Source organism: Cynara cardunculus (assembly GCF_001531365.2).
Source record: "Cynara cardunculus var. scolymus isolate 2C chromosome LG 12, CcrdV1, whole genome shotgun sequence".
NCBI lineage: Eukaryota > Viridiplantae > Streptophyta > Magnoliopsida > Asterales > Asteraceae > Cynara > Cynara cardunculus.
In genome coordinates this window covers 3375714-3400566 of record NC_037539.1, presented here as the reverse complement: position 1 = coordinate 3400566, position 24853 = coordinate 3375714, and the positions used below count along the sequence as shown (strand labels likewise).

General features: G+C 34.3%; 4 protein-coding genes and 1 long non-coding RNA gene across 6 annotated transcripts; 1 reads left to right on the top strand and 4 right to left on the bottom strand.

Annotated features, from left to right (window-relative positions):
* The first annotated feature begins 10883 nt into the window (after positions 1-10883).
* On the top strand, positions 10884-13401 carry LOC112522390 (endonuclease 2). Of its 2 annotated transcripts, XM_025131484.1 has the most exons (8): positions 10886-11432; positions 11544-11645; positions 12377-12432; positions 12519-12602; positions 12697-12789; positions 12874-12941; positions 13029-13102; positions 13200-13401. In XM_025131484.1, exons 1-8 carry the CDS (start codon positions 11147-11149, stop codon positions 13292-13294), a joined length of 858 nt encoding a protein of 285 aa, XP_024987252.1. In that variant the 5' UTR covers positions 10886-11146; the 3' UTR covers positions 13295-13401. The 2 variants fall into 2 exon arrangements, with proteins under 2 accessions (XP_024987251.1, XP_024987252.1); XM_025131483.1 differs by having other exon boundaries at positions 10884-11432; positions 12874-13102.
* On the bottom strand, positions 11152-12042 carry LOC112522392. Its single transcript, XR_003070176.1, has 3 exons — positions 11505-12042; positions 11304-11412; positions 11152-11241 (listed from the first exon to the last, which is right to left on the bottom strand). It is a non-coding gene; the product is annotated as an uncharacterized LOC112522392 (long non-coding RNA).
* Positions 13402-13431: 30 nt separating the features above from the next.
* On the bottom strand, positions 13432-14725 carry LOC112522391. The gene is made up of 4 exons (XM_025131485.1): positions 14024-14725; positions 13846-13937; positions 13657-13776; positions 13432-13537 (listed from the first exon to the last, which is right to left on the bottom strand). The coding sequence occupies exons 1-4, from the start codon at positions 14199-14201 to the stop codon at positions 13451-13453; spliced, it is 477 nt and encodes a 158-aa protein (XP_024987253.1). The 5' UTR covers positions 14202-14725; the 3' UTR covers positions 13432-13450.
* Positions 14726-15118: 393 nt separating this feature from the next.
* Positions 15119-18385, bottom strand: LOC112522393 (universal stress protein A-like protein). The gene is made up of 4 exons (XM_025131487.1): positions 18113-18385; positions 16929-17020; positions 16502-16620; positions 15119-15341 (listed from the first exon to the last, which is right to left on the bottom strand). The coding sequence occupies exons 1-4, from the start codon at positions 18291-18293 to the stop codon at positions 15263-15265; spliced, it is 471 nt and encodes a 156-aa protein (XP_024987255.1). The 5' UTR covers positions 18294-18385; the 3' UTR covers positions 15119-15262.
* Positions 18386-19651: 1266 nt separating this feature from the next.
* LOC112523150 (acyl-acyl carrier protein thioesterase ATL3, chloroplastic) lies at positions 19652-23272 on the bottom strand. Its single transcript, XM_025132625.1, has 5 exons — positions 23034-23272; positions 22160-22260; positions 21283-21392; positions 20402-20497; positions 19652-19987 (listed from the first exon to the last, which is right to left on the bottom strand). Exons 1-5 carry the CDS (start codon positions 23237-23239, stop codon positions 19868-19870), a joined length of 633 nt encoding a protein of 210 aa, XP_024988393.1. The 5' UTR covers positions 23240-23272; the 3' UTR covers positions 19652-19867.
* Positions 23273-24853: the final 1581 nt, after the last annotated feature.

Genomic DNA, 24853 nt, shown 5'->3' with positions numbered 1-24853 from the left:
GATAGTTGCAATGCCTCATTCATCTCGCTTATTCCCAAATCTGAATCTCCGTGCTCTTTTTCGGATTACCGGCCCATCAGTCTGATAAACTGTTTTTACAAAATTGTTGCTAAGATCTTGGCGTCTCGTCTGAGCTTGGTCATCGACTCGGTCGTAGGGCATGAGCAATCTGCCTTCATCAAGGGAAGAAATATTTTAGAYGGACCCATTATCGTCAGCGAGGTTATATCTTGGGCCAAAAAAGCTAACCGTAAATCCTTSATATTTAAAATTGATTTTGAAAAAGCTTTCGATACTTTGTCTTGGGACTTTCTGGAGGACGTTCTAAGGCAAATGAGTTTTGGTGTTAAATGGAGAGCGTGGATCAAAKGGTRCCTCYGTACGRCATCGGTTGCGGTTCTCATTAACGGGTCCCCGACTCATGAATTCCCTCTAGGAAGGGGAGTAAGGCAAGGAGATCCCCTSKCCCCACTCCTCTTCATCCTTGCTGCCGAAGCTCTTAATATTATGATGTCGGAGGCCTCTCGGAAAGGTATTTTCAAAGGTATCAAACTTCCTAACTCCGGGCCTGAAATTTCGATTTTGCAATTTGCTGATGATGTCTTGATCATGGGTGAATGGWCAAGAACGAATGCCACTAATCTGATTCGGCTGCTGCGTTGCTTCCAACTATCTTCGGGGCTGAAGGTAAATATGCAGAAGAGTAATATCATGGGTGTGGGGGCTGATTACGAGGAAGTGGTATCTGTCGCTAGTAGACTTCATTGCAGACCTGGGCTTTTGCCTTTTACGTACCTTGGTCTGCCGATTGGTGGACGCTCCAACAAAGCTGAATCTTGGGCACCTTTAATTGAAAATTTTAACAAAAAATTATCAGCTTGGAAATCCAAAATTCTCTCTTATGGTGGTCGGCTTGTCTTGATCAAATCCGTCTTAGGAAGTCTGGGTTTGCATTATCTCTCGCTTCTTAAGGCTCCTACCTCGATTATCAACAAACTGGAATCTATTCGCTCGAGGTTCTTTTGGGGCGATAAAGGAGGAGTGAGAAAGATTTCTTGGATCAGTTGGAGTACTACGTTGGCGGATAAAGATGCTGGCGGTYTGGGGATCGGTAGTCTTAGAGCCCTCAATCTGGCGCTTCTCGCTCGGTGGTGGTGGCGATTCAAATTGGAGCACAATCACATTTGGAGACGGGTTATCATTGCTCTCCATGGTGATGATGGCGGCATGAACAACTTGGTCAGAAATGGCAGATTTCCGGGACTCTGGAGGAACATTTTAAAAATCCACAAGGAWTACAATAGCCTCAATCTTCCTTTTGCGGACTGGTTTCAAAGAGATCAAAGCTCTAACGGGATCAATATCTCTTGGCGATGGGCTCTGACTTCTCACGGTAACTTCTCGGTCTCTTCGATGAGAGCTGCGTATGATGCTAATTCGCTTCTCCAGGTTAGTTTTAGAAATTCTTGGTGGGTCACTTGGGTTCCCTCTAAAATTAATATTCTTGCTTGGCGTCTTCTTCACAAAAGGCTTCCGACTAAAATTAATCTTGCTAAAAGAGGAGTGGTTTGTCTCTCCTCCCTATGCCCTCTGTGCGATTGTGTGGAAGAAGACGAGGAACATCTTTTCATAGGATGCTCGATATCTCGGCAATTGCTTAAGGATTTGTGCAAATGGTGGAAAGTGGACATTGGACAGGTGAATTCTATTGATAATCTTCTTGACCGTAGCGCGGAGGTGGCTGGGAATTTTTCGTGTAAGAAGGCGTTTATTGGAGTGGTGTATGGATTCTTCTGGATTATTTGGAACTTGCGCAACCGCAAAACTTTCTCTGTTCCTTCTCAGACGACGGCTACTTTTCTTGCGGGCCAGCTTCAGGCGTATTCTTTTTTCTGGTTTAAAAACAGGGTGCCGAAAGTTGTTATGGCGACTAGTTGGATAGAGTGGTGTAATTCTCCCATGTCTTGTTTTTAACCTGTACTCTCTTTTGCTAGCGTCTTGCTAGTTTCTATGCTATCTCGTCTTTGTTGCCGGTCAAAAAAAAAAAACAGTTATAACTACTTGTAGATAAAGTTGAAACAGATCATACAGAGGCTTTAAATTAGAAAACAACTCAGAAGCTCTTCAAATGCTTTCACAATCAAAATCTTCCACTGTGGGAACTGCACTTAGGACCCCGCAAGAAGGTGCAAACCCTTCACCCCCAGTTTTACAGCGATCTAAGGTGACAAAATCAACATCTTGTTAGTGTGTGCTCAGAAAATGGGCACAATTTTTTAAAAAAAGCCATTGTTTTCAACATCCAAAACCATTATATCAACCATATAGTTACTATTTTAAAAGTCGAAGATTGTACAACAAGTGTTTATGAAACCTTTGACAAACAGAAGAAAAGAATATATTTAAAAAAAAATTAGGATCAAATGAAAAATGAAAAGGGTTAAAAAGGAAAAAGCGACCAATAAAGGGTAAAAGGGTGTGGCTGAAGAACGTGGTGGCAAAGATGCCACGTGCGTTTTAGTATTTGAGGTTTAAATAGACGACTCCTTTTTCACATACGACTCCTATAATCCTATCTCATTATTTTCGACCAAACTCTATTGATTCGAATATAATATGTATTATAAAATATTTGATAAAAATTGTTAAAAATCATTTTTTTATGTATAAAGTACTGTTTAATGATGCATATTATTTAAAATTCAAAATTATAAGTAAATTGTGTATAAGTATAACTTATTAAAACTTTATGTTTGAATTCATGTATTTAACTGCAGATAAACATAATCAAATAGAAAATAAACATATCATTTTAAAATATAATTAGAATAATTATTGAGTTCTAACAGAATACTTAATTATTATTTTTGTAAAAAACATTTATTAAACCTAAATTAAGTTGCTTCGTTACGTTAAATTAAATTAGAATAAAAAATTTGAATTAAAAAAATACACAAACAAGAACTTTTAAATGGTTAATTTTATACTAATGTTGATATATTTTTTTTACAAATTTTATACGATATTTTCAAATTTATATTTTTTTTTTACAAATTTATATTACCAAACTCTTTTATAAGTTTTGAAACTTTTTGATCTTTAAAAAAGTTGGACTTTAATCTGAATTCATCCTTGTTTTCAGGATTAATCTGAGACGTTCTCGAGAAAAGAATAAATCATATAAAACAACGAACTTTAATACCATATATATCGTCATCAGTGAGTTGTCTTGGGGCCCATCACGATGAAAAAGGGTTGTGAAGTTGAGTACATGTGTTTGATTACATGACAAGACGATAACGACGGTTTCTTTATAACTTGTATGATAAACGTTAATGATAGAAAATTTTGTGGAAGATATTGAACTGGTTTGGCATATATTGCATCCTATTTGGTATATATCTAAAAGAAGAGCTCATCTTCATCTATCCACATGACTTCAATTCATACTTTATGAATTTGTAGGATATCGAATATGTATAAGTATCCTAATAAAATATTTTGTATGTATTTAATTTATGAAACTAAACAGAATATTGTTTCATTTAAAAGTGTTACAATAGGCCTTTTTTTTTAATTTTATAAAAAACTCTTATTAACCTCTTATGTCTGATTCGTTAAGAGGCAAGACCATTCAAACTGTTTGTTTTTTCCAATTTTTCAGAGGCACTTATGTCTTATTTTTCTCTTATTTGATAAGAGGTAAATCAATCTCTTATTTGTCTTTTATTGTTCTTCAAATCCTCAACAACAGTGTTTCTCAATCCATTAACCTTAATCGATAATTTCTCTCGATCGATCCTTACCAAATCAATCCTCATATCTCCCAATTAATATATTTTAATAACATGTAAATGGGTCAAACATCGTTAATGACATATTTTTGTTTAAATGAATGTTAATTATATTTTAGATGTAAATTTCATAGTGACGATGAATAAATATGTGAAAACGTATAAATTAATCTATAAATTCAAAACTATAATTTTTAATGGGTAAAATAGACAATTAAACAAATTCAGACGTTTATCACTTTACAAAAAATAAACAGTCTTATTGATTCAGATTTCAGACTTTAACACCACCTCTTATAAATTAGAAGTGAAATAAGACTTTAGACTTCAGCATCTCTTAAAAAACAAATGTCACCTAAGTTAATTTATAGAATGTTTTTAGACGTCTTAACACTTTTTAATGACACTAATAAAATAAGGTGTTGTAGTAACTTTTCTTATAAGAAACTATTTGAGGAAAATGTTTTTATAAAAAACAAGTGTCACATAAAAATATGGGTTTAAATGACATTTATCAAATTGATTTACAAAATAGGTAATAGGACATTTCACCTTTTAAATGTCTTAAAAACTTGGTAATAGGTCCAAAAGCGTCCTATAAGTTAATTGTAACAATTTCTGAATATACGTTTTAATTTTTAGTCGCATAAAGAAATTTATTAAGACACTTAGGGGTTGTTTACTAAACGCTTACTTGGAAAGTCCTTACCGAATAAATTTCTTTATCGGATGAACATGACAAATGGCAAGAATATTACCGGATAAGAGCGATGAAAGTGAAGATTACGACTCTTACCCACGTAAGCGCTTACCTGGTAAATTGTTGCATTCATTACGTTTTGATATACTAAAATCTTACTCATCAAAATAAATTGTAGTGTTGACTCTTATAGGTAAGCACTTACCGGGTAAACAGCCCCTTAGACATTTTTAACGTCTTATAAATTCAATATTATTGTAGTGAGAGAATACATCATTCTTAAAGACCGTAGAAGACATGTACAAGTCAATGCCAAAATTTATGAGCTTATGACATGCTACAAACACGTATAACCTTGCTTCAAACCCTCTTAAAGCCGTCTTTAATGCTTCGAGCATAAGTCTAAGTCTAAAATGACATTCCTTAAATGAAAAGATCGATCATCTGAGAAAACTTAGTCGTATGCATTGCAAGTTGCTGACACTTGGCTTGCTTGCTAGAAAGGTTCTCCAAAAAGAGGTCATTTGTAAGCAAGGTATGCCGTGACACATTAATTGTTTTATGGATCTTAATGTTGTTTTTCGTTTATAATTATATAATATAGTACAGAGGAGAAGTTATATCGAAAGGATACTGCATTACTAGAAGAGGAGAGAGAGAGAATTGCATTTGTACGTTTACATAAACTATTAGACAAGCTTGACATCAACAACACAAAAGAAATTGTTGGGGCGTTTACGTGATCTAGTCTCTTCTTCAAAGGGATTTAGATATTCTAATATCATGATAAACTTGTGATGAAATATCTGATACGTGTGATCATAATTAGCAAACATGTGAAACATGTATTGTCTTTGTTTTTATGTAGAGGGTGTTCCAATATGACATATGAAAAAAAGGCTATCATAATAACTATTTAAGAGAATATGATAATGATCAAATCACGTGCAAAATCAAATATGATTTTGTACATGATTTTAGTGTGAATCACATGTATTCGGCCGTTCTCTTATTTTCTTAAATATGTATCATTCTTGTTTTAATCCGACTCTCTCTCTCTTTATATATATATATATATATAGAGAGAGAGAGTAACGTTTAGCTCTAATATTTTTAGGTTTTCTAGAAAAATGATTTCAGTTAATTAAATTTCGTATATTAATTTATTAATTTTAAGATACTTTTGTCGTCGTAATTTATAAATATTTTTATATAATATGTTTTATGAAGTTTTATAAATGTATATTTATTACTCATGTGGTCAATTTATTTTAGAACACATAAAAATGAGGGTGACAGTATGGTATTAATTGAACATTTATAGAAATTATGATACAAAAAGTCAACGAGATGATAGAAACCAAAATTGAAGACCTAAATGCAATAGAAATGACATATAAATATCAGCTGAGTTTTAATGAGAATGAAAGTTATAATAAAAAAAGATATTAAAAAATAATTTTTCATAACTATAAAAGATTAAATTTTACCTAAAAAATAAAAAAACACATTTTAACTTTTCACATATTTATGTATATAATAAAAATCTCGAATTGGGTATGATTAAAATATTAAGGCAAATGAGTTGGGATCTTACGAGAATGAAAATTAGGGTGAGAAGGGTAAGAAGTGATCTACACCTTTGAATCAATCATAATTAAAGAGAACCTGTAGATCAATTCTCTTTTAAAGCGCAATTCATGGGTTAAAGTGATCAATGGTCTAAATCCCTTCTTAACCACCTTAACTTATATTTTCACATGATCCTTCATCTAAGACAAATATGGTAAAGAGATGACTTTATTTAAGATGTATTTTTCGTCTAGACGTGGAAAATACTTAGGGGTTGTTTATTTATCTCCTAATAGTTCCATTAAGAGACGGCCTTTGAATCGTTAAGAGTGAATCTTGTTTGGAGAAAAAAGTCTGTCTCTTAATGGTTCTAAAATCCTCAAAATGGTTTTTTGCATCTTGGGCCTTCATTAACCATTCAACGCTCTAATTTCATTGCAAACAATTAAAAAACAATTATATTTCATTTTGCACTATATCATGAGAGTCTCTTAATCATTCCGATCACTTAATCATTTTGCATCAAACCATTCAACAACTACCAAACAGTCCCTTAAACAACGATATATCGTTATTGCTTTTAAGTATTTTTCACTCTCTATATTCCAAAACTTTTACTTCATTATGTTATCAAGAGTATCTCCATTAGGTAGGAGCGCTTATGCGTTAGGTTGATCGGATTGAATGTATTTAAACATCCTAACTCAATGTTTGTAAGTTGAAAAATCTCAATCCAGCCGAGCCTAACCCAAACCAAAGTGCAACTCAACCCAACCCAACCCAAACTGTACGAGTTGATACTTTGATACATCAAAATATCTCATAACCTTGAATATGTTGTTTTCTCTAGTATAATTTCTTTTTCATTACCAATCATTTGATGCAACTTATCCATACTCCTTAAATCATATAAGACAACTCTTGTACATTCTAAAAATGGGACTTTGTATTTTTGTTTGAATCACAAAATACAAAATTTAAAACAATATAAAATGAAAAAAAATAGTCACAAGTACCATATACGAATACGACATACCCACTTGAGATTCCGCCAAATGATTGATAACTATTTAAATGAAAATGAAACATATTATTTTATTAATTATTCAAAGAATATTAAATAATTATGAAGCATATACCTTCCCAAACATCAACCAACTATTTATATACAATTATCTTTTTCTTGGACAATTTTATTTTTCAACTTTATAAATAACAAATGCATGTAAACCAGTTGAGTTTTTAACGAGTTACTTGAACTCGAGTTCAAGTTTAATAATTATCGAGTTCGAATCGATCTCGAACATGAATTAAAGCTCGTTTAACTTAACAAGTCGAGCTCTATAACATCAATGTGGTACCAAGGTCTAATACTATTTATAATAAACAAGAATAAGATTTCTTTCTTCTAGAAATTATTATCATTTTTATTAATTTTTAATAATAAAAAGCATTTATTGATTTTTTTTTTTCGTATTTATTGATGCCTCTTATTTTACATATGTTCAAGGCTTATAAGTTGTCAGGAACAGACATGTATATATATAAGCATGTAAAGTGGTTGATTAATTTCTTTTATTTTAATAAGCAAGTATATGATGAGAAAGGTAAGAAAAGATTTTCACAATTGGATCAATCCTAATTGACGATCAACAATAATGAGATGCACCAAATCAATTCACGGGAGAAGCGTAATTCATGGGACGGGGATGAGATTAAAAATATCAGGATGGGGGGGGGGGGGGTAAGATGACCATTTCTGACTGTTTATTTAACAAAGTAACCGAACAACAACTTATCTGTTATCATATAGACAACTTTATCTGTATAAGTTTTAACGAAAAATGAACCGAACAACTCCTAAATCAAATTATGGGTATTGTGCTTTAACTAGAAAGGGTCCAATTGTGTTTTAAACGTGGTGGTTTATATTCATACAAGTTTGACCACTCAAAAAGTGGTCCTTGCTGCTAGACTCTTTAGCACTTTGCTTGGAGGACATGAACAAATCATAACATGTATCATCATCAAGACATCTTCAAATTTTACATCAAATCTATAAAATTTGATGTAAAATTGGAAATAATAAACCACATGGGTGATGCCTGATTGGTTTGAGCTTGACTTCAAAGGTCAAAAGTATCAGGAGGTCACATGTTCAAATCTAAGGAGGAATAAAAATCTTGTTGTGGACACGGAGGTTCAAATGCAGTGACTCCGAGCTATCTGCAAAGCAGGTGGTCGTCCTGTGATTATTCGGCTCGCATAGCGAGTTGGATATCCAGGTTAATAAAAAGAAATGAAAACAATAGATCTTCTCTAATGGTATACTGAATCCTACATCAAAATGTAAAAGCATTTCTAACAGATTCTTAAAAATGGAGATTTTGACCAAAAAATTCACTCCAAGTGATTCTCCAAACCGAAGAAAGTAGAAGAGAATGTAACTCCAAATTTAGAGAACTCAAAAATGATTACCATGATAGAGAAATATTTATTTTTGTTATATTCCACCAATAAAAACCTTGAAATTAAATGTTTACGAGAGAGAAATGGTATTTTGTTAAAATGTATGATCCATTTTTTTAGAGATTTTAAATTTTAATTTTACATAAATTGACCCAAAGTTTAACAAGTAGCTTAGCTCAACCTTCGGTTCCCTTTGACAAAGCAGCTGAGACTAACTCGTTAATTGGCTATTGATGAGTCTGTCTTTCTTGAGGAAAAAATAAGCGACCAACTCCTCCATTTGGGTCACAAGACTAGCCAACTGTTTACCGGTGTGGGCTAACTCACTAAAGTAGGAAATAGAAAACGCTGGGCTCTTCCGCTCTAATGCATATAATAGTAACTGCACCGTATCTACAACGTATTAAACAAAGTGGAATTTTAGGGGTTTTTATTTCAACAGATTCTTTAAAACCTTCTTTAAAATGGATAAAGGGGGAGAGAGGATGAGATTCTCCAAATTTGGAGAACTCTCCGGGAATGATTACTTGTAAAAAAAGAAATTATTTTTTATTTTTCCTATCAGTGATAATGCTTGAAATTAAATGCATGAGGGAGATAAGAAATATTTTATGAAATGCATTATTAACTATTTTAATAATATAATTCATATTGTAATCTACAAAATGGAGAAGCCGTTGAAGATGAATATCCACTTTCTTTGAAGATTTTAACTTTAGATTCTTCATTTTAAATAATCTTATGGAGATGCTCTAAGTAGGGGTGCTCATGGGTTAAGTTGATCGGTTGAAGACATTTGAACGGCTTGAAAAATCTTAACCCAACCCAACCCAAACCGTACGGGTTGGTCAGGTTAATAATTTGATACATTAAAATATTTTTCTAACCTTAAATATATTATTTCTCTACTCATAATTTCTTTTTTATATCAACCATTTGATACAACTTATCCGTACTTCTTACGTATATCACATTCAATTAATTTTCTTAATTTACATATATATATTTACAGTTACTGAACATATATATGAATGAGTTATATAGAGATGCGAATAGATTGAAAATATGTGTATATGAAGAGCGTCCATGATAATATAATTGTCTAATGTATATATTAATTTAAATTTAACAATCATATTAAATCCAAGAAATAAAAGGATTTCGGATTCATCTGGTTGAGTTCATATAATGGTAATCCAATATCAACACAATACATACGGTTTGAATATTTTACAACTCGATTAGACATCAAGTTGCTTCGAGTTGGATTGGGTTGATCGAATTAGTCGAGTTTTTGAGCACCCTTAGCTCTAAGTTGAGGTGAAGTTTTGAGGCGACAAGTATTAGATTTAGTGATCTCCAACAATTTCTTCATGAATTTGCAAAAATGAAGAAAGCAAAAGTTAACTCTAGACAATTACATTTAATTTCTGCAATTTTATAATTTTCAAAATTTCAAAATTAATTATATTATTAAAATATTTAATAATACGGAATAAATCTTTTTTTTCTTTGTTCATTTAATTTTAAAAATGTAAAAAGAAAATTTTGATTCATTGATAGGTGTAAAAAGAAATTAGCATAAAGTTACGCATTTATATCACCATTTTTCAAAATTGGAGAATTTTTCATTTTTTTTTCTTATTTTGAAAAAGCTATTGATTGATTTTATTACAATTTAAAAAAAATCATATGAAAAATAGTAATTTAATATCATTAATGAAATTAATAAAATAATCATTTTCCTCTCTCTAAATTATTTTTTAAAGTATTTTCTAAACTTACATTCTTTTTCATGTTTTTATTTTATTTTAAAGAACGTCATGGAAATAAAATCTTAATTTTTTCTATTTTAAAAAATATATATATTTAATTTTAGAGATGCTTTTAAAAAAACCCCTAAAAGCTCCAAAAATATATTTTTAATTTTCTATTTAGAAAATGCTATTAATACTTTTTGGACATCACCAACATCATAAAGAACATCATGACAATAATCTCAGATTCTGTTAAATTAAAAGAATAAAATATGTATTCTCTATTACATTCTAATATATTTTTTTAAAATAATATTATTAAAATCTTTAAAATAAAGAATCTATTAAAATTAAACATAATATATTTTTAAGTATTTTGATTTTTTTGAATTATGAAAATTACAATTGTGCACCACAAAAAACTAAAACAATAAATTATAAGAACGAAAATAACAATGAATTATAGATCATAGGAACGAAAATCGCAATTTACAACCCACAAAGATGAAAATCATAATCTTTTACAAACCACAGAAACGAAAAACGCATTTACTCAAAAAGAAATTAGAATCTGTAACGAGTTGGATCGAAAACAGCATATTCAGAAATATTTGGAAATAAATTTTAAAATTTTTGGACCCAAATTTCTTGCCATATCAAGCACGCTTCCCCAAAAGAACCAAAACAACCTTCCCCATGACCTCATAATAACGATCATATCATGTGAACAAATGGGAACACGTTTCCAAAACAACAACAACAACAACAACTAAAACCACATATCTCCAAAAAAGTTAGTTTCATTTCATCCCATAAAAGCACCCCCACCCTACATCCCACTTTTCAATTCACAAATGGAGTCCTTCAAACCTGTTGCATTGCTGCTACTGTGTCTCTTATCCGTCACCACCACCGTTACGGGCTGGGGTGTCGATGGTCATTTCGCAACCTGCAAAATAGCTCAGGGAAGGTTAAGCCAAGCAGCAGCAGATGCAGTCAATCATCTGTTACCTGAGTATGCAGAGGGCGATCTGGCTACTCTTTGTTCGTGGGCAGATCACGTCAAGTTCAGATATCATTGGTCGTCACCGCTTCATTACATTGATACCCCTGATAACCTCTGCACTTACCAATACAACAGTCGGTCTTCATTACTTATGCTTTTATACACACACACGCACACATATATATAGACATATACAAGAATATAACCTGAATGAAGGAATAACATTGGAAGATGATGGTGTGCAGGGGACTGCAAGGATGAAGATGGAGTCATGGGAAGATGTGTGGCTGGAGCAATTAACAACTACACAACACAACTGCTAGATTATGGCAAACAAACATCTCAATGTAACCTCAGATAATTCATCACTTAATTCTTTTCTCTAGATCCTACCATACTATTATGTTTCGACTTTTAATCTGAAATATTGGTACTTTGAAAACACAAAATTGATGTGGGTCCTGTTGCATATCCATCACATCAATGACCTACTGACAATTGCTTCTTTAAATTCATGACCTTGTGACAGGTTTCTAGGCGTTCTTGTATATAGAAATGGCATTCTTTTGTTAAACAATTATATTCTTAAACCTGTTAGAAGGTCATGGATTTAAATAGATCCTGTCATAAGATCATTAAACCAAAGGAGCCTATCTATCACTTAGGGCCTATTTGTTAGCAGCTTAATGGGACTCGCAACTTATTCGGTCAGCTATACATGATTGTTTGGTAATGGATTGATCATATAGGAAGTGACTTATTCAGTAAGCTTCTAGGGGGGAGCTTTATGCAGAAAGCCAAATTTTTTTCCGAACCTACCCCTCACAATTAAAAAACACGTTCCTTCCATCTATGGAAAAAACACTCCAAACAAAAACCATTTCAATCTATACAACAAATTAATCAACACACTACTTTATCTATACAAGACTTGACGGAAAACCAACCAAACAGCCCCTTACCTGACTTTACAATCTTGATGTAGAAAGGAACTGTAGCATGTAGTATAAAAGTCCACAAATTATACCATTTCAGAAGTTGGAAAACAAAAACAAACTATTCGACTTTTGACTTGCAGATAATCTCACAGAAGCACTGCTCTTCCTTTCTCATTTCATAGGAGACATTCATCAGGTACCTATACATATTACAAGATTGATATTAATAAGACCACTTGTTTTCTTTCTCTAAACAAAGGGAACCCTCTTTTGCTCATACAGCCACTGCATGTAGGATTCACTACAGACAGGGGCGGGAACACAATCGACGTTCATTGGTTCACACGAAAAGCAGTACTTCATCATGTAAGTTTCCTCAGAAATCCTGAATCTAATTGAGGGTGATTTTGTTGAACAGCTAACTGTGTTCATGGCTAATGAGCTCATCAAAAGCAAACAGGTTTGGGATGACAGCATAATTGAGACTGCAGAAGAAAGGTTCTACAATTCTGATGTTGAGACTCTTATTGACGCTATTCAGATCAACATAACGGTATTAGATGGCTTCTATTCTTCGTAACAACCGAATTCTTTGAAAGTTTTTGATATTTTCATTAGCTTACATCTTGTTTGCCAGAACGAATGGGCAGATCAAGTTCAAATATGGGAGAGATGCAGCAGAAGTCAGACTACTTGCCCAAATATGTACATGAAGCCATTCCTTGAATTATACATAAATGATAAAATGAGAACAATGAAATGCACATTTTTAACATGGAATATTTTGAACAGATATGCAACTGAAGGAATAAAAGCAGCATGCAATTGGGCATACAAAGGAGTTGGGAATGATTCAGTTCTTGGGGGTAAGTCATGTGTACATTTGATGTTTCGACAACTTGGTTAACTTATGATTCCTAAAGTGGCATGATATATGATTCAAGGAACCATGTTATATTGCAGATGAGTACTTCCTGTCTCGTTTGCCTATTGTAAATTGGCGATTAGCTCAAGGTGGTGTTAGATTGGCAGCAACCCTTAACCGAATATTTGGATGAAATCATAATTATCTTGTACTGTTAACATTTGATAAAGAAAGAAGAACCCAAAGATGGTCAGATGTATTACCGTCATTTTGATTTAAACATGAACTGCATTACTTTCAGAAAGTTCTTATTTCTGCACATATGCAAACTGAATCAGAATGCACACAGTTATAGATTCAGTCTGTTGTGTTCATGACAAGAACAGGGCACTTGGCATGGTGAACATAATAATTGCTGACACTCCCCAGCAATGTCCTGTAGAATGAAACAAGAAAATGCTTATGGTAACCACATATGCAGAATTTTTAATATCGATGAAAAAGAAACTAAATGTTTAACTTCTCATTGCATATGGCCACTGAATGTAGGCTAACCTCGTAACAGCTCCCCCACCATGACTGCCTACCACGAGCAACTGAATGTTTTAAGTTCTCTACTGCATTGCATATGACCACTTTAGGGTCTCCAACCTCTGTCATTCCTTCTGCTGGGATCTGCAAGTTAGCAAGAACATAAGTGGTTGTCACGAAAGTAAATATTCGAACATAAAAGGGGAATCATACCCCATGATTGCTGCAGATAGTTTTAGCCTTCTTCAGCAAGTCAATAGCTGCCTTTTTCTCACTGTCTTTGAGTTCCTTCATCAGCTCAGCTGCTGTAATAATCAGAAATAAATAAATAAATTTTAGAACAAATTCCACTCTCAACAGAATCAAATTTTAGCAAGAGAGAGATACTTACTAGCCCAAGAAGATGCGTACAAATAGCTTATATCAACTGGGATTCGGGCGGTGTAGATAAGAAGTTCTGTATCTACAATGGTAGAACCAAGATTTTGGAAGATCCAACTGAGAGCATGTTCACTAAATTCACAATTGTCAATTACCACCATCACCTTAGTCTTCATGCTGCTCTCCATGGCTGCAACTCCAACATCCTCCTACGCCATTGCACAAACACTTCCTCTCTTTCTCTACCAGTTTCTTAAAATCATACTAGGATGAAGAGTTACCTAGAGGATGCAAGGTTTTTATTTACACAGGCAAGCGGCTGGGATCGTCTTTTGTGATCCATCTTCTTCAGATCTGATCTCACTCGTAAGGGCTTTGAAGAATAAAGTTAAGATTGTCTCCATATGTAATCAGGTGGGAGTGACATGTAATCCTTACTGTTTCGTTTCTTTGTGGTAAGAGCTTACCTGTGCACCTTTGCTTCTATGCATAAGACAAAAAAATGCAATGCCAACATATGGGATTAAAGAGCACAGGGATCAAAAGTGACATCAGTAAACATAAATATAGAACTCAATCAACTCATGAACTTTTTCTCACAAAACGAGATTCATAGCAGCAAAACAAGTAAATATAGATCCTAGCAGACAGCGGCACATACCTCACATTTCGAACACATCCTGATGGTAAAGATAAGCATCTTGGAATCTATGCAATGACCAATGACCCAAGCGAGAGATTGGGGCTCAACTCATTTTCATCCTTCATGACCAACATCTTCTTCCTGCTGCAATTCCCACTGCCCCTGCCATCTCCATAACATCCAACCCCCACCCCCAAAAAAAAAAAAAAAAAACCCAAGGGAACAAAACTGGTAGCTCGAATGGATTGCGTAATGTCCAACAAAGAATGGACAATAAAAGAGGCAAATGATGATATCCAACATTTTTCTACCTCGTTCCCTCCCTAGTTTTCTGCTTTTGCATTTAGCCCTCCCGACTCAGTTATGAGTTAAAACTACCATCTGCATCTTGTAAATCTCTTCAGCATTTCAATCACAGATCTAGTAGAACCTCCACAAACACAAAACAATCCAAAAACGAACTTCTGGGAAAAATCCACACAGTAATTTTATTTATTTTACATGTTTTTATTCACCAAGTAAATTTACACATAGCATCTTAAAGAAGAGTTACACAAGTAGAACCAGAAAATCATAAAACTCCAACGAGGATACGACCTGATTAGTTCACTCAGTTTTCTTTACCACGAGAACTGGGCACTTCACATGTTGAACACAGTGATTGCTGACGCTACCAAGAAAAACCCTGTTTTCAAGTACCAACAAAGTGTTCATTAATAAAGCAAAATCATAGCTTGAAGATCAGACGAATTATTGTTTTCTAAACAAAGAGAAGAGTAATTTTCCATATAATATGATTTGGTTCACACCCATGGAATCTGAGGTTCCAAGAACTTTGTCATATGTTCTATTTGGGAAGCAAAATACACTATCAGTAATAAAGCAACTATGAACATGACAACTTCAAGAAGATTCTTTTATACATTCAGACTAAATTTGACTTTAGCTTACTAGTCACCAGTATGCAAACACACAACTAAGACTCAAAGAGTTTATTCTATCGAACCTATATGGGTTAGACGGTTAGGTAGTGTAGTAGCTCAAGTTTTGAGAGGCAAAACATTCTTACAGACAAGTCAAAGAAGGCCATCAAGTACGGAGGATGCCTACTTGTTCTATAGCTTCTAAAAGACATCTTCTTTGGAGTGAAGGTTAGAGAGTCTGGAAGCAGCCTTGCTAAATTCAAGGAAGAGAAAAATAGTTGGGTCAACATATGAAGTCAGAACATAGACTCCTACTGATTATCCATTCCTCATAACATACTGCACTCTGAGAAGGAGCTTTTAGTATCTCATAGCTCAGAAGCCAAGTTACAATCCTAAAAATATAAGAAAACCATTCCCTGATCAACTAAAAAACAGTATTTGATAAGCAAATGCATAGATCAAAACAACAGAACTCATCTAGATCAACATTGTAATGCAAGCATAATTGTTTTTCTGAAAGGGCCAAGGAGTTGGGTAAAAGTTGCCTTAGAGAACTTGAGCTTGTACTCGGCTTGGTGCAGATGAAGCTGATGACACCAGTAATTAGCAGCTTGGAGGAATGAGGATGCAATGAGGATGCTACACCGTAGGTTTGTATGCATGCCCAAATTGCAGGATGTTGAAATTACGAAACTCTATGATATTTAGAATATTTACAATTGATCACTGGCACCATGATCCAATTTCTTAACAAATTTAGAGAAAATATGTCACATGGGGGGACTGGGGGATGGGGATCAACATTATCCATACATACGCCCTCCAACACAATTTCATAACGATAAGATCAATGTGTGAAGCAGAATATCCTAGTATTTATTACTTTATGGTAGAGTGTGCCTGTCCCCATAGAACTCACCTCTTTAGAGCTCCACGACTATGGCTACCCAAAACAAGAAGCTGGATCTTAAACTTTTCAACTGCTTCACATATGAGCTCTTTAGGATCCCCAACTTCAGTCACTGTCTCTGCAGCTATCTGTGTATTAATTTAATTCCAAATAAAGATCAATCATCATGAATACTTCTTGAATATTGATAGATGCGGTGTCATTTGGAGGAAGCAAGATGTAACTGTCAACTACTTGTCCAGCAGTAAATAGAAAGGATATTTTGATCTTATGAAGATACATCAAGATTTGATGTCATAGGTTTGACAACTGGACATATGTAATTATGTGAGGAACAGAATCACACATATATAGATAGATGCTAGCAAACCCATCTTTGCTTTTGTCAGCTCAATCAAACTGTGACTCATCTAAGATGCAAAGGTGTCCGGTGTACCCCGTATTTACTGCAGAGATCCTTAGCCTGGTTCAACAGATTAAGAGCAACTTTTTTATGATATTCTTGGAGATTTCCAATGAGCTCCGGAGCTGCAAAACAGGAACCACACCATGTTAATATTTCGGAGTTGCCAACCTACACATGCATACAGGAATTGATTGTATACCCTAATCCTCTATAAATGATCATGTCAGATAGGCACTAAAGATATTAAGATACTGTTATCACACTTCAAGGTAAGAGAGTGATAAACAAGGTTCAGATTTTCTCTCTTTAAGTGGACGACATGAGCACAACATAGACCAACTCCTATATACACGTTTCACATAACAGTTGAGGGACTAATAGGGTCCCTTATGGTCTGCCACATTTATGTCTAGACTTTCAGTGGAAGGGTTAGACTCGAACTTTTGATCTTTTTGACCGTCCCTAAGAACCCTACATGCCTTGAAGAGTAAAACCTATGGCCTTTGTGACCCTTCCTCCTTGCCGTGGGGGCCTTGAAGGATAACTAATATTTTCAAAGTAAACACTCCAATTGAGTACAAAAAGGGGCAAGTCCTTGGAAACAACTAGTGGAGTAAACCATTAAAAAGTTCCGATTGTAAAGCTGAACTTTATATTCAACAATTGTTCACGAACGCTTTGGCAATTGAGACACAGCATATCAGCAGGAAACTGTATGTGCCCAATTACGACAACCACCTTCAATTTTCATCCAACAGTTTTTTCTTCAAAATATGGCATCATTTTACTAGAAATGAATTAATGGATCAACATGAAATTAACTCGGCCTGACATCTTAAAATAGTACGAAATTTTGGTTAATTTAATCCTATTTCTGAAGTCTTCAGTTATAAGACGTAAACCAAACAAAGCAAAAAAAATGATTCATCCAAAACCTAATGAAAACCATCACCTCAGAAATGAAAATTCCCAATCATCATGCAGGGCGCATATATACATGCGCATATGCCATCGAGTAATTAAGCCGATAATTCCCCTTCTAGACTTGTAAATTTCAGATCAGATTTCATACAAATACAAACATAATATTGGGAAAGAACCCTGATGAAACATAAATAGTGAAAATATAACATGAAACGGTGAAAGCAATATCAATGTCATAGATGAAACAAGAACAAGTAAAACAAGGCATGAATGGAGGTAGAAGGACGTACGAGTAGAACCATAAGAAGAGGCAGAAAGATAGTTGTAATCAGACATGGGCTGTACAGTGAAAAGCAGGAGCTCCTTATTTGCCATAGAGTCGTGAAGGTTTTGAAGAGCCCACTCAAGAGCATAGCTGCCGAATTCGCTCTCGTCGATCGCCACCATTACCTTCTTCTTCTGAGACTCCATATCCACTGCAACTCCAATATCACTCTTCTTCGTCAGTTCGTCTTCTTCTAAATCTAAATACTACCTGCGACTTTGACTGACTGTAAGCGGTGCACTACTTTTCTGGGGGTGATGTGCTTGCACCAGAAACTTCCGTACATTTAATTTGGCGGTAAATAAACATATTATTATTAATTCATTCACACATCGAAATTGATTTAATTTAATATTTTTTTTGTAAACTATTTTTCAAAGGTAATAATATTTTAAATACATGATAAATAATTAAACATTTCAATGAAAAATAGTACTAACATGTAAATTTTCATCGGTAAGTACTTATTGGGTAATTTTCCTTACCTGATAGACATGACAAGGATCAAAAATCCGGTAAGTACTTATTGGGTAATTTTTCTCACCGGATAGACATGACAAGGACCAAAAATCTTACTAGGTAAGAGCGCTGATAATGATGGAGAGTCTTACCCGAGAAGTGTGAGTGATAGAATCTTACGCGGGTAAGCGTTTACCAGGTAAATTGTTGTATAAGATTGGTTTTGATGTACTACAATCTTACTCAATAAAATAAATTATAGTGATAAACTCCTAATGTTAAGCACTTACCGGGTGAACCACATTAAACTTATTAAGTTGCTAACAAACATGTGTTATTTTCTAACAACCCAAATTATTTTGCAAGTGAGAAATAAAAAAAAAAAAAAAACTAACATATGCATGAACAAAACCACGTCGTTTACTCTTTTACCTTTTGTAGTTTTTTTTAACCTTATTTCAGCACTAAGGGGCTTTTTACGAAACGATTATCAGGTAAGTGCTTACCAAGTCACATTATTTTACCGGATGAATATGACGAAGACCAAGAATCTTACCCGGTAAGGGCGAAAGGCAAGGACCAAGAGTCTTACCCAGTAAGTGAGGACGACAACTCTTACCACAATTAGCGCTTACTGGGTAAATTGTTGCATATGATGTTGTATTGGTGGACTAAAATTTTACCCGATAAATAAGTGATAGTATTAGATTTTACCGGTAAATGCTTACCGGGTAAGTGTTTGGTAAACAGTCCCTAAGTTTCACCACCAAATTTATCACAAACGTAAGTGTTTGTCATAAACTTTTGTAGCTCTTATTTTATGTATCTATTAGCTATAATGGCCCTCATGCCTACAGTTCAGTTACAAAAAGGTGGAACAACTTTGTTCAAATACACAACAGGTTTAAGTTCGTATCCTATAAAAAGTATATTTAAACCCCTCCACTAGCCTCCACGCATGTGGTTCTTAGGGCCCGAGTTTTTTGTGGGGCTCATCGAGACCGCCTGTAATCAACTTTTTGCTCAAATCTTAAACCATCATGAATAGCACAAACACAAGTACACTTATGATTGAAAATGAACCTTGAAACACATCATAAGACAATGTTAGAAACTGAAAAGGACTAAATATAGCAAGAATAGGGACTCAAATTTTTGTGTTATCTATGTGACAAAAATATATTATTTATCGTACAAGATACCTCATGTTACAAAAATTGTGGTATCGAGTACTAAACCCGGGTACATACGACATTGTATGTCATTTGGAATCATCATGACGAATGAACTGGACGAATTTGGATCTCACTTCTGGTGGAATACGAATTGGCCGATAGTTCTTGTCAAGCCAAACTGCGGTTCCTCGTGCCTCCAGAATGGGCTACACCAGAAAAAAAACATAGATTTCGTAAGATTAAGTAGGAACACGTTATTTAGCTAAATGATCTCCTCACAAATGTTTTTTACATCCATGAACTTCTAACAGGTATCTGAAAGTGACACTCTTCCATTAAGAAGTGGCATTCTCAAGCATGTCAAGAAGGTCGTGAATTTAAAAAACGAAGAATCAGCCAATAAAGTTATATAACCAAAGGACCCACATAGGTACGTTGAGGGAAGAAAAATCTAAATATAAATGTATGTCAAAGTATCTCCAACAGGTATGCTATATTTTCTCTCTTTTTCTAAATTTAGAGATTCTCCTATTTTAGAGAGTTTAGCACAGTTGTTGGAGCAAACTTTTCCCAAACCTCCAAAATTTCTAAAATGGCATAGCAGTTAGAGATGCTCTAACCTCTTCATTTGGGATTTTGACAATGAAGTGTTCGAAGTAGATACGAGCAGCTGAAGAGTCGGATATCCTCACTCTTACAGCAAACCGATCTCCAATCTGTTTTGACAAAAATATCATGAAGAGATGTGAACTCAGACTGCACACAAAGGGATTTAAGCATAATGTTTTTCTCAGAAAATCATGCACATTGGCAACTTTTTACAGATCTTGAAAAATAGAGCACAATTCAAATGAGTTACCATCATCATGGATCTTGCAAAGATGGAAAAGATAAACACTATAATTTACAAGAATAAACTATTTGAGATAAAGAGGTGCAAAGGACAATGGGTTTCTTGCATTCACACTCCACAATTTGCCCAAAACCACTTGTACATGCAAATTATAGTGTTCTTTTTGGTATTCTTTTTCGCAACAGTAATGGTTAATTTGCAAGAAAGCCATCACTCAAATTCAAATGAAGCTTCGAGTTTGAATGGTTTCTTGGTATGCCCCTTTTGTTTCTCGAGGAAAACCCTTAAAAGGAGTTCCTTAATTAACAAGAACAATAACATAAAAAATGGAGAAAATCATTATGGGATGTGTGTTTTGTTAATTGAAGGGTAAATGGAAAGATGGTTCAAGTTCGTAAGTGTGGTAAAATATTTCTGAAATTTTGAAGTAGTTTGTCAACCAGGTTGATCATATGGAATACAACTTAAGTGGGGTTCATTTCATTCATTATGAACTCAAAAGTGAAGGTCTTAAAATCTTCATAGAATTCAAATAGGATATATATGAAGTCTGTAATATAAAGTTGTGTGGCTGGATTAATAAGCAAATGGAGAGAGAACAATAAGTGATAGTTAAGAGTTAAGTCAATTTGGAGTTAAAAAGCATACTCTCAGAGGTGCAAGGAATTTGAGTGATAAATCTGACAATGCTATCGCATTACCAGTTCGAGCAACTGAATCAATACTTATGCCAAGCTTTTCCATAAGTTGATGACGACCTGTTAAATGAATGATTTAGATAAACCTTTAGGAGACAACGAAATCAAGTGTTGAGATCAACAGCTTTCATAAGCTTATTCCGATCGCTATACCAAATAAAAGCAACATAAATTCCATGTTCCAGCATAAAAATATTTAAAATGTTTGATTCCAGTTTTCCTTAATTAATTAACTTGTGAGCTATCCATATTGACATGGTGTTAACTTCATAGTTCAGAAGTATACCGGTTACGCTTGCTAGAATTTGGAATCTTTATTTCTACCATTGTCTCCTATATCATTTCTTCCCTGTTCAATTCTTCATTTTCTAGGTCCCATCTTTATATTTTCTGACATCAAGGAAGTTGGACTTATGATCACATCTCATTTCTTCAACCATATAAATGGGACTCAAAAATGAAATGTTAAACAGTCAAACCATATAAATGGAACTCAAAAGTGAAAATTTCAAATGGTCAAAACTTTGTCAAACCATATATATGGGACTAAACTAAAAGCAAACAAACCAGTAAATCCAACGCATGTAGGGTCTGGGTAGGTGTATGCAGACCTTACCTCTTCCCAAGGGGTGAGAGGCCTTTTGCGTGAAATGTTAAATGGTCAAAACTTTGTTCTGAACCATGGTAACAACGCAATCAAAGTGAACTCAGAGGAGAAAGATGCATTCTCCAAAAAATCAAATAGGAGTAGCGGATATCACTTCTTTTGATAATAGCGTGTGATCCCAGCTGATAACTAAATAAGTTATGTAACATTTAAGACTCACCATGTTGACAATAATTTGCAAAGACGGCATTGTTCACAACTCCATACTGATCCAATTCGTAATCTCGAACTGTGAGTTCAACCTCATGAAATCCACTCATTCTGCCAAGCATTAAGACCAAACAAATTACAAATATACTTATTTTACCAGCAGAAATTCCAGACCCTCATCCCTCAGCAAAGAGATTCATTTTGACTTCTGATGATCTACTATTCAACTATAAAATTGATATGGGTTATGTTTACTATAAAGAAAATTAAGATACCCCATTACTCTTCATAACAAGCGCCAGACTGAAAATTTTCTGGCAAACAAATTTCATACCAATATTTAACGTGTACATAGATTGACTCTTAAAAGTCTAAAAACCACCACTCTTCTTGGAACAAAGTTTTCCTGATGTATGATTGCTTTTGGATTTGAACTTTTTGATCTAACTCAATATCGAACTAAATTTTGAATTGGGGTTGCAATGCCAAATTGGAAGCTTCTCAGCTTTTCATATGACATGGTTTCTAGAAGATGAAATTTATAGCAAGTACTACAAACGGTGTTAACTGCGCAACAAAATCCACAAAATTCGGCATCCGAAACCACCAGGGTTGACATCAAACATCAAAGTGTAATTCAAGTGTTGTTACTGAATCTAGAATTATAAATTGGGGGCCGGAGGGAGTTCGAACTTTCATCACATCAGTTACTACCCTAAGTGCCCTAGAATAATCATCAGTTACGAGTATGTAAGTGATCATTTTATCAAAACCTCCCTTTCCCTACGGAAATTTCCTCATGTAATTGAAAACTATCTTCACATGATATGAAGCAAAATTCTTCAAATTGAATGCCATATAAATGGATTAATGTAGTAAGTTACCCTTTTCCACTTTTGATATCAAATAAGAGATTAGTACAGCTCCTGATAGGCGGTGTTAGAGACCGTAACCGCGGCTGCAGCCGGTGGTTCGTTCGGCGAAGTAAGTGAACGTTCGATGATGGGAGGTGGAGGCCGACGGAAGACGACGTCTTGACACGTGAGGCCGGAAGGATCACGTGCCCGGAGGAGAAGAATGCCTGCGACATCTTCGCCTTCGTTTGTATCGAAGTTTAATAATCCCGTGGTGGATTTGGGATTTTCGCTTGTTTTGGGCGTTAACGGTTAACCCCATTTATCGTGCATACCGATGATGTGATAGACAAACATACAAATACCACCCTACACTTTTCTAAAAATTATCAATCACCCCCTGTCATTTTATTTCGGCAAACCAAGTCTATGGCTTCGTCCATTATTTCTAACAATGCGTCAGATGTAAGATACAGTCTTGTGTTTTACTCAAAAGGTCGAGGTTGATTCAATTTGAAAAAAATGTATTATTCCCAAAATCGACATAATCGGCTTTCCCTCGAATCACCGAATCGGCTTTTCCGTCTAAACAAGCCTAAAACTTTACAGGCTTTTAATGTACCTGTACCTGTTGAAGAAAATTCATGAGTCCGCCATTATTCTTTATATTTGCCACCAATGTAATGTTATAGTTTTTCTTTTTCTTATTTGGACTTAAATTTAAACGCTACAACTTTTTCTGTTGCATGTAATAAACGTATAAACTCATTTCTAAAATAAGTTAAGTGGACAATTTAAAGTGACTATAGTTCAAGGACCAATTAGGCCTCTTAGCTCGTTTTGAGAGTTGCTTCTTGTTGATTCAGTGGCTCTGGTCTTGTGGGTTTTGGTTGGTTTTCGTTGTTTCCTTCCGTTTGGTTGCTTCATTACTTTTGGATTTCTTTGTTTTGCACTTTTGCTTTTGTCAGTTGTATTTGTTTTCTCGGGTTGTTGGTGTCTTGCATTGACCTTGGTTGCTCTCTTCATTCTCATTTGGTTTGGTTTGGTTCAGTTCGGTTCTGCGTTTTGCAAAGGTTTTGTTTCTCTCTTTTATTTTTTGATAAATTTGTTGGGTTTTAAAAAAATTAGATAACCAGGTTAATATGAAATGTTTTTTAATAATCTCTAGTCGAAAGCGTGAATTCATAATCTTTCCTTTTTGTTAAATTTGTGGTCAAGTTCAGAAAGATAAAACATCAAATCAATTTTATCTATTTTACTTGATTAGGAGTTTTTTTACCAAAGTGTTTATCGGATAAACATTTATCATCAAGAGTCACAACCCACTTAATTGAGTAACGTTCCCGGCCATCAAAAATAAATTGTTGGTAAGTGTCTTTTACCCGATAGATGTTAACCGGGTAAGATTATCGGTTCAAAGAACCCGGTAAGTGCTTAATGTTAGGAGTCAACACTATAATTTATTTTATTGGGTAAGATTGTAGTACATTATAACGTATCCTATACAACAATTTGTTTAGTAAGCGCTTACCCGGGTAAGAGTCGTCGCCCTCACTTACCGGGTAAGACTCTCCATCCTTTTCGTCACTCTTACCGGATAAGACTCTCCATCCTTATCATCGCTATTACCGGGTGAGATTCTTGGCCCTTGCCATGTTCATCCGGTGAGAAAAATTACCCGATAAATACTTACCGGATAAGCGTTTAGTAAACGACCTTTTAAATTGTGATATGTTTATTTCCGAGTAATATGCTTGAATACTTCAAAGTTAAATAACAATACAAAAGAACAAAAAATAATATCAACAAAATACCATAAATAAGTATCAGAATGAATATATATTTGATCA

What these genes read in the sequence shown, in the direction of transcription:
- LOC112522390 (XM_025131483.1), top strand. Translation starts at nt 11,147, where the DNA reads ATGGAGTCCTTCAAACCTGTTGCATTGCTGCTACTGTGTCTCTTATCC. An exon ending in TCATAGGAGACATTCATCAG is followed by an intron (nt 12,433 to 12,518) that starts GTACCTATACAT and finishes TTGCTCATACAG; the next exon opens with CCACTGCATGTAGGATTCAC. An exon ending in CTATTCAGATCAACATAACG is followed by an intron (nt 12,790 to 12,873) that starts GTATTAGATGGC and finishes CTTGTTTGCCAG; the next exon opens with AACGAATGGGCAGATCAAGT.
- LOC112522391 (XM_025131485.1), bottom strand. Translation starts at nt 14,201, where the DNA reads ATGGAGAGCAGCATGAAGACTAAGGTGATGGTGGTAATTGACAATTGT. An exon ending in CTATCTGCAGCAATCATGGG is followed by an intron (nt 13,777 to 13,845) that starts GTATGATTCCCC and finishes GCTAACTTGCAG; the next exon opens with ATCCCAGCAGAAGGAATGAC. An exon ending in GGTGGGGGAGCTGTTACGAG is followed by an intron (nt 13,538 to 13,656) that starts GTTAGCCTACAT and finishes TTCATTCTACAG; the next exon opens with GACATTGCTGGGGAGTGTCA.
- LOC112522393 (XM_025131487.1), bottom strand. Translation starts at nt 18,293, where the DNA reads ATGGAGTCTCAGAAGAAGAAGGTAATGGTGGCGATCGACGAGAGCGAA. An exon ending in CTCTTCTTATGGTTCTACTC is followed by an intron (nt 17,021 to 18,112) that starts GTACGTCCTTCT and finishes CCTGTTTTGCAG; the next exon opens with CTCCGGAGCTCATTGGAAAT. An exon ending in AGTCGTGGAGCTCTAAAGAG is followed by an intron (nt 15,342 to 16,501) that starts GTGAGTTCTATG and finishes ACTTGAAAACAG; the next exon opens with GGTTTTTCTTGGTAGCGTCA.
- LOC112523150 (XM_025132625.1), bottom strand. Translation starts at nt 23,239, where the DNA reads ATGTCGCAGGCATTCTTCTCCTCCGGGCACGTGATCCTTCCGGCCTCA. An exon ending in GATATCAAAAGTGGAAAAGG is followed by an intron (nt 22,261 to 23,033) that starts GTAACTTACTAC and finishes AATGCTTGGCAG; the next exon opens with AATGAGTGGATTTCATGAGG. An exon ending in TCAAAATCCCAAATGAAGAG is followed by an intron (nt 19,988 to 20,401) that starts GTTAGAGCATCT and finishes TTTCTGGTGTAG; the next exon opens with CCCATTCTGGAGGCACGAGG.